The 12584-nt window shown below is 38.6% G+C and overlaps 1 protein-coding gene across 1 annotated transcript; it reads right to left on the bottom strand.

The window, feature by feature from the left end:
- Nucleotides 1–6038: 6038 nt before the first annotated feature.
- Nucleotides 6039–6491, bottom strand: LOC133978707 (B-type lectin plumieribetin-like). The gene is made up of 2 exons (XM_062416999.1): nucleotides 6402–6491; nucleotides 6039–6299 (listed from the first exon to the last, which is right to left on the bottom strand). Exons 1-2 carry the CDS (start codon nucleotides 6489–6491, stop codon nucleotides 6039–6041), a joined length of 351 nt encoding a protein of 116 aa, XP_062272983.1.
- Nucleotides 6492–12584: the final 6093 nt, after the last annotated feature.

The raw sequence follows: 12584 nt of genomic DNA, 5'->3' as shown, positions 1-12584 counted from the left end.
TATTCTTATTGCACAGATTAAAGTGAAATAAATATATATTGCATTCAATTAAAACTATTAGTATTGTCCGAAGGACCTGCAATATCGTTCCTTCATGCACTTAAGATGAAGGAGTCTGTCACTGAAGGAGCTTTCCAGTGCAGTCAGGGTGTCTTTCATGGGGTGGGAGTCGTTGTTAATCAGAGAAGACAGCAGCTTTCTCCTCTCTCCCACCGACTCCACCTGGTCGAGGGGCCATTCCAGGACAGAGCTGGCCTTCTTAATGAGTTTGTCCAGTCTCCTCCTGTCCGCCGCTGTGATGCTGCTGCTCCAGCTGACCACCCCATAAAAGATGGCTGATGCCACCACAGTGACAAAGAAGGTCTTCATGAGCGCCCCCTGCACTCCAAAGGACCTCAGTCTCCTGAGCAGGTAGAGTCTGCTCTGGCCCTTCTTCGTCCAATCCAGTTTATTATTCAAGTGAACACCCAGGTACTTATAAGATGTAACCATCTCAATGTCCGTTCCCTGGATGTTCACCGGTGTCGGGGGGGAGTGTCTCCGCCTGTGGAAATCCACCAGCAGCTCTTTGGTCTTCCCTGCATTGATCTGGAGGTGGTTCCTCAGGCTCCAGACTACAAAGTTCTGAGTCAGTTCTCTGTATAGTACTGGGTCGCATTTCGTCAGAGAACTTCTGCAGGTGACAGGTGGGTCTGCAGTGTAGAGGGTGAAGAGGAACAGAGCCAGGAACATATTTAACAGACTACATCCTTTGAACATAATAATAATAATAAAATCAATAAAAATAGTTTTTTGAGGGATTCAAATGAAAGAAAAGATTTGACAACCAACCCTGTGGCCTCATTGCAAAAGCAGTCCAAGCCACACGAGCCACTTGCAGTCAGAGTGACAGGGAGTTGCTGGTCACACCTGCAGGTCCACACCCAGACTTTGGAGTAATCATGGCAGCAGTGCCTAAAGCCAGGCCATCACTTTTTGATTTAACTTAGGCAAGGCAAGGCAAGGCAAGGCAGTTTTATTTATATAGTGCATTTCATACACAATGGCAACTCAATTTGCTTTACATAAAACAAACATTTAACAGTAAGAATTGGAAATGAAAAAAACACAAAAACATACAATTAAAAAATATAACCCAATAATAGTAAACACATGGAAGCATTAAAACATACAATACAACCCCCCCCCCCACACACACACACACACACACACACACACACACACACACACACACACACACTAATAATAAAAACAAAGTACAGAAAAATTGAAATAAATAAATAAAATACTAGAATAGAGCATTAAATATATGGTTGCAGCATAAAATAATGATTTCCTTTAAAATCATTAAAAGGACATACAGTGCAAATGAAAGATTAACATTGAAAGTGCTTTGAAAAAGCTCAATCATAAACACAGGAGAAGAGAAGAGTTTTTAACCTGGATTGAAAAATATTCACAGTTGGGGCTGATTTCAGTTCTGCTGGTAGTTTGTTCCAGTTGTGTGCAGCATAACAGCTAAAAGCTGCTTCACCATGTTTAGTCTGAACTCTGGGCTCTACTATCTGACCTGAGTCAGTAGATCTCAGAGCTCTACTGGGTTTATATTCTACTAACATGTCATTCATGTATTCTGGACCTAAACCATTCAGTGATTTGTAGACCAGTAGCACCACTTTAAAATCTATTCTATAGCTGACTGGGAGCCAGTGTAAAGACTTTAGAACTGGAGTAATGTGCTCTGATCTCTTTGTTCTGGTTAAAATTCGAGCTGCAGCATTCTGAATGAGCTGCAGCTGTTTAATGCTTTTTTGTGGGAGTCCAGTCAGAAGACCGTTACAGTAGTCGAGTCTACTGGAGATAAAAGCATGAATCAACTTCTCCTGCTCTGTTTGAGACATAAAACCCATCACTCTGGATATGTTCTTAAGCTGATAGAAGGCTGTTTTGGTGATTGATTTGATATGACTGCTGAAGGTCAGATCTGAGTCTATCAGGACGCCAAGGTTTCGGACTTGGTCGCTAGTTTTTAGAGAGAGTGACTCGAGATGTTTACTGACAGCAATCCTCTTCTCCTTATTGCCAAAAACAATGACCTCAGTTTTGTCCTGATGAAATTTTGGTTCAACTTAGACTCAGACTAAAATAAGTCACAGATACAGATTGCCAGGTCAAACAATGTCATTTAACATTTGGCATCATCTGACTGTTTGCAACACTTATAATTTGCAATATGCATAATTGCAATCAGATGCAGTACTTTACAATATCTTTCATCTTGAGATCTTGAGATGGGGCAGATAGCGGTTGCGAGTGATGCACAATTCATCAGTGGCTGCAATTCTTTTTTTGTGTGTTCCTTATATTTTTTCCTTCTTCCTATAGTTTATACCCATCAACAAGCATTTCAACAACAGAGATTTAACAGTAAACTATAGCACATTTACATCAAACTACTCTTGCACAGAGTCTTGCACAATCCATCAATCAATAAATAGTTGCACAGTACTTACAGGCTTGGATGTTCCACACCAGACAGACGGCAGCTGATGAAAGGAAGTGAAGCAAAAGAAGTAGAGGTCACTCCATTTTATTTTATCTGATGTGGGTGTGGAGAGAGAATGGAGGAGGGCAGTTGGCACAGAGAAATCCCCTTTTTTTATGGCCATTCATTTCGGTTCTTTTATTGAGATTGGTACATTCAGTTCTCATTATGCATTCTTTAAATTAGTGCTGTTTTTCTAGTAGGACATGCTCAGACCATATACTGTCCTCCTTTAGTGCCAAAGTATTAAAAGTTTATATGCAACTTAAATAATGCGTTGGCTGTCCAACTGAGTAAAATTAAGTTAATGTCTTTCAAAGGTCTGCTTCAAAGGGAGATTGCAGTATCTCTAAACGATCTGCCTTTTCCTTCAAAGCTAATACAGAATGGAATAAACTCCCATCTGAAAACTTCAACAGAATTTCACATTTTCTCTCGTAAAGTTAAAAAATGGATTTTAAGTAAGAAGTCTTGTCATCATTAATGTCACATTCTAATGACTTGTTTTTAATCACTTTGATATACGTGTATTATATGTATTTTGATATCTATATTCTGTTATATGTTTATCCCTATTCTTGGCATGTCTATGATAGCTGATAGCTGTCCATACCCACAATTAATACAATAAAGAACACAAGGGGCCTCAAGTGAACTTTTAGCTGACTTCCAGAGAATTCGCTTAAATATACAAAGAAAGATCATTGAGATAAGATAATCCTTTATTAGTCCCATGTCTTTCAGGGAACTTTCGTCACTGTCATTCAGAGACTAATGTTAACAGAACAGAGCAGTGAAATGGCAAATGAGACGGCTCCTGTGGTCAGTGGAGAAACTTCAACTGATTTTAATGGAATGTGCTGGCTGGCGCCTGGTTTATTTCAGGCGGCATGTTTACCACTTATGTGAGGAAATATGTAAATGCTATTTGAACGTAAGCACGATATCCAGTGGCAGGCTTGGATGGACCATAGCTACGGGCCATGAAAAACATGCATTTGTCATGGCCAGCTGGTCCGTCTGAGCATGCTACTGGCCTTCGTGCCATGACAAATACGACAAAATAAGAGATCTGTTTTGAATTTAAAGATCTTAAAGATGAAAGATTGTCAGTGGTTGTCACCCAGTTCTTGTTGATGAGTGAATGCAGGTAGATGACAACGATATATGATCATTATCTTATTATTATTATACATCTATCCAATTCTCTTCTATTTAAAATCTAAACCTGAAGCAGCTTAGTATGTATTTTACATATTTTGTTTATTATAAATTATTTTTTTTTCTTTTTTATATTATTCAGGTTTATTCAATTGTACGTATATTTTTGACTTTTATCCACCTGTGAACTTTGCACTGAAGGACCTAGCTGACTTCTTTGCTGAGATACAAAAAGCTGGATCACCCGACAAAAAGGATAGTTTAACGGTGGTGTGCAGCAAACATCAAGAAGAGCCGAAATTGTTCTGTTAGGATGAACAGAAAGCTGTGTATCCTGTCTGTGAGTGTTCCTGTAGAACAAGCAGTCAGAGACCTGAAGGACCAGCTGAAATCTGACTTAAAGTCTCTACAGGACAAGAGGAACAAATATGAACAAGTGGAGAAAATATACAATGAAATGATTCAACACTCCAGACTGGCAGCTCTGAGGGAGGCAGGGAAGCAGAAGGGGAAGACTATGAGCAAAGAGATGAAGAAGACTCAGGAGCAGATCTCCTCTCTTGTCAGACAGTATCTCTGCTGTTGAAGAAGACCTGCAGAAACACAACGTGTCATTCCTCAGCAGTTATAAACCCACTCAGACCAGAGCCAGAGCCCAGAGCTCACTGTCAGATCCACAGCTGGTCTCAGTAGCGCTGATAGATGTGGCCAAACACCTGGGCAACCTGTCTTTCAGGGTCTGGGAGAAGATGATGGAGAAGGTCCACTTCAGTCCTGTTATTCTGGACCCAAACACTGCAGACAACCGTCTCTATCTGTCTGATGATCTGATCAGTGTGAGAAAAGGAGACACATATCAGCAGCTCCCCGATAATCCAGAAAGACACATTAAGAATGCCAATGTTCTGGGCTCTGAGGGCTTCAGCTCAGGGAAACACAGCTGGGAGGTGGAGGTGGGAGACCATCCCAGCTGGTCAGTGGGCTTGGCTAAAGAGTCAGTTGACAGGAGGGGAGAGATAGCTCCGGAAAATGGAGTTAGATGTTCTGTGGTAAGAAGGCTGAAGTCTGGATCCTCAAGATGATGAGTACATCGGGAAATGCTTCCATTACAGGAGAGATCCTGGTTAAGGCTCTCTTAGTTTTGATTGTTAACTCATGACTTGTGTTTTCTAAATAGCTTTCCTGACTAGTATAATTAAAACCAGCTGTTTGAGCAGCTCACAGTGCAATTCATTTGTTTTATCCTTCATTATTTCACTGAATTTATGACCAAAGTGAGGCGCTTTAAATGCATTTAACCAACCCTGTAACATCACTATAACCCGTTTCTACTCAAACAATTATCACACTAATAAATGGTGAATGAAATGTATTGTAAAGCGCTTTGAGTGGTCGAAAAGACTAGAAAGGCGCTATATAAGTACAGGCCATTTACCATTTACCATAAATACCCTCGCAATCAACCGTTTCAGAAAATACCGTAAAAATCTGTAAATATTACGCACCTAATTTTTTTCATTTAAAAGTGGGGTGCATCTTATACACCAGTAAAAAGCAGAGAGAGGTTGGATCCACCTTAACCAGCATTAATTTCTTTGGTCATGACACTCCCCTCTCCTCATCAGTCACCAACCATGGTGTAAGATGTGAACCTCAACTCACCTTTGAAGCCCATATCAACAACCTCTGCAAGATCCCCTATCACCATTTCAGATATTTTGCCAATCGGACAGTTATCTTGTGTAAGAAAAATGTGTGTGTTGTTATGAAAGGAGAAAAAAAGGTTATATCAAGGTACATCTGATACACACAATGACTCTGAATCTAAGAAGTCATTGTTATATAGAAGGGGAAGTGAGAATGACAAGGAATGTAACGCGATTCACACATGTTGCATTACGGTTAAACAAACATGTAATACGTTACTGACTACTGTATGTCAATGTGACACTTCTTCCCGATAACTAGAGATCCAATACCAGTCTGCTCCACATAACAATTATAGGAGACACCATTAAGTTTTGAGTGTTTGTGTATCTCTGTATGTTACAGCAACTGCAGCTGTAACATTACATATGAATGATAAGATATACTTTGTTTATGAACATGAAGGAATAGTTTTATGTTAAAAAAGTTTGTGCATAGTTCAGTGAAAATTGTGTCTAACATCACATAGTGCTTTTCCTCAGTATGGAAGCATTCACTAGGAGCTGAGAAGAAGAGCCATATTTAAGAAGAGAAGGAAGACACATTCATAAATTGTAGGCAAAAAGAATTTTATTTGAGCCCAGATTACATTAGCAGGAAGTTTACTGATAACTCATTTTTCAGTTTACTTCATGCCTTTGGAGTTAGCAGAGGTCCAGATCTGATCAGACTTCCTGTCCAGCACCAGTTTGCCGTCATCTGTCAGGTAAAGATGGCACATGTTACCTTCAGGTTTGGCAGAGCTTGTTTGCCACCTGGGTTGGTTAGCCTTGTTGTACATGACCAGGTTGCAGTCAGCCTGCATGCACAGGCGGGTTGCATCCAGTCCATCAGTGTCAGAGGCCCATACTGGCTTCCAGCCATGGATGACAAAGTTGCCATCGTCCTGCAAGCAAAAAACAGTGAATGTTAGTAATTGGTTAAGTCTGCATTTATTTTTTACACAATATCAGTAAAGGCGTGTGTCTAGAGTGTCCAAAATTTTGACCTGGAAGACAGCTTTCCACTGTCCGTTGTTGGACATCAGGTAGTCTCCTCTGCGGAGCTCATCATTTTTGGACAAGTAGTTCCTGCTCATGATTCTGAAACACAAAGAAATTCAGCATGAGTTCACAAAAGGATTGTGCAGGCTGGGCACCGTCTCAGGAAAGGTGGCACATATAAAGAACATGTAAAAAGTAAAATAAATAAATAAAAACAAAGGTCGAATCCACTAAACCTAAAATCCTAGTATGGGATGCTTGTCATATTTTCTTTTCAGGGTTTTTGTCACATACATGAACATTTAAAATGAAATTAAACTTTTTAAATTCATTTTTAAGATTATTTTTCCCCATTAAAATGACATAGAGACTACCAACCTCACCATGGGGATCGTTCTCACAAGTGCACACAACATATTAAACAGACTACATCGTTTAGACATAATAATAATAATAATAATAATAATAATAATAATAATAATAATAATAATACTAATAATAATAATAATCAATAAAATAGGTTTTTGAGGGATTCAAATGAAAGAAAAAATTTGACATCCGACCCTGTGGCCTCATTGCAAAAGCACTTGCAGTCAGAGAGACACTGTTAGTGTATTCAGGGAGTTGATGGTGACTGAAGCATTTGTAAGGGGAGTGACACCCAGATTCCCCTTAATCATGGCAGCAGTGCCTAAATCCAGGCCATCACTTTTTGATTTAACTTAGACCAAAATCAGTCGCAGTTTGGGGCAGATTGCGGTTGCAAGTGATGCACGATTCTTGGTGCAATCAGTAGCTGCAATTCATTTTTTTTGTGTTCCTTATATTTTTTCCTTCTTCCATTCATTTATACCCATCAACAAGCATTTCAACAACAGAGATTTAACAGTAAACTATAGCACATTTACATCAAACTACTCTTGCACAGAGTCTTGCACAATCCATCAATCAATAAATAGTTGCACAGTACTTACAGGCTTGGATGTTCCACACCAGACAGACGGCAGCTGATGAAAGGAAGTGAAGCAAAAGAAGTAGAGGTCACTCCATTTTATTTTATCTGATGTGGGTGTGGAGAGAGAATGGAGGAGGGCAGTTGGCACAGAGAAATCCCCTTTTTTTATGGCCATTAATTTCGGTTCTTTTATTGAGATTGGTACATTCAGTTCTCATTACGCATTCTTTATATTAGTGCTGTTTTTCTAGGAGGACATGCTCTGACCATATACTGTCCTCCTTTAGTGCCAAAGTATTAAAAGTTTATATACAACTTATATAATGTATCAGCTGTCCAACTGAGTAAAATAAAGTTAATGTCTTTCAAAGGTCTGCTTCAAAGGGAGATTGCAGTGTCTCTAAACAATCTGCCTTTCCCTTCAAAGCTAATACAGAATGGAATAAACTCCCAGCCAATCTGAAAACTTCCACAGACTTTCACATTTTCTCTTGTCAAGTTAAAAAATGGATTTTAAGTAAGCAGTCTTGTCATCATTAATGTCACATTCTAATGACTTGTTTTTAATCACTTTGATATACGTGTATGTATTTTGATATCTATATTCTGTTATATGTTTATCAGTGTGTGTATGTTTATCAGTGTCTGTGTGTGTGTGTGTGTGTGTGTGTGTGTGTGTGTGTGTGTGTGTGTGTGTGTGTGTGTGTGTGTGTGTGTGTGTGTGTGTGTGTGTGTGTGTGTGTGTGTGTGTGTGTGTGTGCCATGCCGTGCCGTGCTGGCCGGCGCCTGGTCTATTTCAGGCAGCATGTTTACCACTTATGTGAGGAAATATGTAAATGCATATTTGAACGTGAGCACGAAATCCAGTGGCAGGCTTGGATGGACCACGGCTACGGGCCATGATAAACATGCATTTGTCATGGCCAGCTGGTCAGTCTGAGCGTGCTACTGGCCTTCGTGCCATGACAAACACGTGTTTAAAAAAAAGATCTGTTTTCAATTTAAAGATCTAAAAGATTAAAGATTGTCAGTGGTTGTCACCCAGTTCTTGTTGATGAGTGAATGCAGGTGGATGACAATGATATATGGTCATTATGTTATACATTTCATTATATTCTCTTCTATTTAATATTTAAAATCTAAACTTGAAGCAGCTTAGTATATATTTTACTTTTTTTTATATATTTTTACATATTTTGTTTATTATAAATTATTTTTTTTTCTTTTTTTAATAATTCAGGTTTATTCAATCCTATGTATATTTTTTGGCTTTTATCCACCTGTGAACTTTGCATTGAAAGAGCTGACTCCTTTGCTGGGATACATAAAGCTTGGTCACCTGACAAAAAGGATAGTTTAATCGTGGTGTGCAGCAAACATCAAGAAGAGCCGAAATTGTTCTGTGAGGATGAACAGAAAGCTGTGTATCCTGTCTATGAGTTTTCTCTCCACCACGGTCACAAGGTGGTTCCTGTAGAACAAGCAGTCAGTGACCTGAGGACCAGCTGAAATCTGACTTAAAGTCTCTACAGGACAAGAGGAACAAATATGAACAAGTGGAGAAAACATACAATGAAATGATTGAACACTCCGAGAAGCAGCTGTTGTACACAGAGAAGCAGATCAGAGCAGAGTTCAACAAGCTCCACCAGTTCCTGAAAGAGGAAGAGGAGTCCAGACTGGCAGCTCTGAGGGAGGAAGAGGAGCAGAAGGGGAAGACTATGAGCAGAGAGATGAAGAGGATTTAGGAGCAGATCTCCTCTCTGTCAGACAGTATCTCTGCTGTTGAAGAAGACCTGCAGAAACACAACGTGTCATTCCTCAGCAGTTATAATCCCGTTCAGACCAGAGCCAGAGCCCAGTGCTCACTTTTTTACTACTATTATTACTTGTCATTATTACTAATACTTGCGATGCTGATTGTGCAATTTGAAGCCTGATGAGATGGGTTCTCATGTAATTTTGTGATCTTGTGACCTCACATGCCCTCATTTAAATTCATAACATGTGGTATAACATGTTAGAAACTCGTGTACTTTCATGCTGTGTTCTGGTGAGCTCAATTTTTGCTTTTAGATTATAGTATAATTCAGAAGCTGAGCCCAGCAGCTGGAAGCAAACAAGTCCAGTGGTTTAAAGGTCATACCTCTTGAAACATCAGAATTTTGTGAAGTATTAAAATAAGGTATCACAAGTTTAATATGTGCTGTGGTTTAAGAGTAATTTGATCATTCGTTTTTCTCATTTTGAATTTTAAAATAATCAAAGGCAAAAACAGTGATTTGGCAGTTGAAGGAAAGGGTTGGTGTTTGCTCCAGCAAAGGTGAGAACTTGTTCAGCATATATGATACAGTTCAATTAAACTGACACTTGAAGTAAACACCTTTCGTAGTGTTATTGGACTACTTTGTCAGTAGTCAGTTTTTGCCCACATGTAAAAGAGATGTTTCATAAACTCACTACCAGAATATTATTTTATTATTTTTTACATTTTCTTATTTCTTACATTATATAGGCTCAGAAAGTAACAAATGCTGTCTTCCTTATTTAATCTCTTTGGTGCCCGTTGATATAAAGAGATACCAACATTGAGTATTTTTGTAATCTGTCTGTTGTAATTTTTTTGTAATTTTACTGTAGTCCGAGTTAGAACATTTGATGAAGACTTTCCTTTTTTTTTAAAGCCTCCTGGAGTTCTCCTGGAAAGTTGCTCATCTTCTTTACTGCCCCTCTGATAGAGATGGGACACACCCTCATCCTCAGGGTTCTTTGGCTCCAACAAACCAAAGGTAACACACACACACAAATACATGCACAGGTTATACTGTATAATTAACAGTTAATGTTATATTAGTTAAAATTATGGGGTTATTGTTAATGAACTTCTCAGCATGTATTTCACACGCTTGTTCTCACCGCTTGACTCCAGTCTGTACTACCTTTAGCTCTGATGCTAACTCCGCCCCTCACGCTGATAGCATTGTGAACAATGAAGTTGAAGCGCACTCTGCTGGACAAACTGCGTAATGACGCAATGTCTAAATCACCCAAAGCATCATTTTCTGCATCATATGTTCTGTTCTGTTCTGTTATGTATTGGCTCATATCAGAAAACATATGCTGATACGGGTATATCTGTGAAAGGCTCATATTGGCCGATAATATTGACCGGGCACTAGTACACATTACATAATGCTTTCATTTGTCAGGTTAAATTGTTTTTGTAAGTGGGTAGATATTCGTGCTGTGGCCTGTTACCAGAATATGAATTTGACACAAACCTCGAAGAGAAGCAGCGTATATCCCATTGACATAATCAAACCAAAGGTCCACTTGGTTCTGAGGAAACTAGACCCAATCTGGTACCTGATTCAGACCAGGTCCAAATTCTACTCAGTCTAATCGATTGACAACTGTACAATGTATCAGCTGTAATTATTTGGTATGTTACGATCACAGTGGAGGATAAGTGTTTTGAGTGAGAGGAGAATGTGCTGTGAAGTAAATTGACGTGAGGGATAACTTAATGGAAACGAGAACAAGTGGGTAAAAACAACAGTAACATTTACTGTTTTCTCCTGTTTTATGTGTATAGTTGACAAAGAAGAGAAAACAGTTCTGACAAGCTTATGTTAGGTAAATGAGTTGTCTGAAAGATCTGTGCTGTTAAATGAATTTGATTCACAGACGTTACATTTATTATTAATTTATACAAAACAAAGGATAATCTGGTTTTGTAATACCTGTTCGGCACGCTGACATGTCGGTCATGATTTCAAGTCAAGTCAATTTTATTTGTAAAGCTTAATGTCACAAGTCACATATTTCTACAAAACTCTACAATATCCTAGGCCTTAGAGTCAAATAAGGAGGAACTCCTTAAAAATCCTTTAAAATGATAATATGATATAATACAGCTATATAATAAATGTAATTTACATTCTTCTGAATGAGTAGTAGACAGGTCACTGACTGAAACAAGAGCTTATGGTAATGAGGCTGATTCATTGATTAAATTGTGCAAAGCTTTATGCTTTCTCCTGGCACTAACAAATCCTAACTATAAAGGAGATGGTACCCACAAGGTAATTAAATAATAAAGTACTAAGTGGTACTCTGTGTGATGCACTATTCATTTCTCTCAGTCTGTAATTAAAGAAAGGCTGTTTAATCCATGGTATTAAAGAAAAGGCTATAAGATGTCCCACATGTCTAAACAACATACTTAAACCATAATATCTGTGGCAAAGGAACATGTGTGGCTCACTGATGTGTTTTTAATCGTTTTTGGAGAGCAACTTGACGTTTAAAACACACGATACTTAGTAGCAGTAGTTAGTAGATCAATTCATTGTTGGTTTGGCTCTGTACACAAGATTTGTTTACAATAAGAAAAATACAGAATATTATCCTTTAAACAATTGGAAGATGTTGGGACAGTTGACAAGAAGGACTGTGAGAGAAACAACTAATATAATGCAGTGTTTCCACTAGAGTTATAGAGCTGTTGCCGCTGACATCCACCTCAACATTGTACTATCTTTAATTAATTTAATTAATTTAATTTAACGAGTGGAGTAATTCAGTAGTTTTACATCAGCGTGCACTACTACTCAACCAAGTGGCATAGTTGGATAAACTTGTGAGTGTGTATGGTGATTAATTGCCAGCCAATACAACTTTAAAATTGTTAAATAATAATACAATACACCATAATTCAACACAATTACTCTCCAATAACGTTCGCCCTCTATTAAGCTGGAATCATTACCTCCAGAGGACAGGAGTGGTGGGCAATCTCAACACACAGCTATTCAGGTAGGTTAGGTTTTTTTAAATCCCATATTTTCATTTGCAATTAAGAATAATGGTTCATATATTTTATTATAACAATGTGTTACATGACAATGAGTAATGTCAAAGGTGTCACTGTATTGAACTTGCAACCCGCAAAGAGCTCTGTGTCGGATTAAAGAGCTTTCAGCTTATTGTTTAGCTTTACTGTTTTGGTTCACTCTCATGGTGTTTTCAACCACAGCAGACAAATATTTTCCAAGAAAAAGTTATGAAACGCCACCTGCTAAGCACACAGTTGGCAACTAACTAGCGATGAGAAAATGTTATGTAAAGACACCTGCTAAGCACACAGTTGGCAACTAGCTGGTGAACATAGTGGAGCACTTCGCAGCAATCGAGCCGGTTATTTCAGGGTTCCCACGTGTCCTGGAAAACA

The sequence above is a fragment of the Scomber scombrus genome, chromosome 4, assembly GCF_963691925.1.
Source record: "Scomber scombrus chromosome 4, fScoSco1.1, whole genome shotgun sequence".
Lineage (NCBI taxonomy): Eukaryota > Metazoa > Chordata > Actinopteri > Scombriformes > Scombridae > Scomber > Scomber scombrus.
The sequence above is the reverse complement of the archived record's forward strand: the minus strand, read 5'-3'. Positions and strand labels throughout refer to the sequence as shown.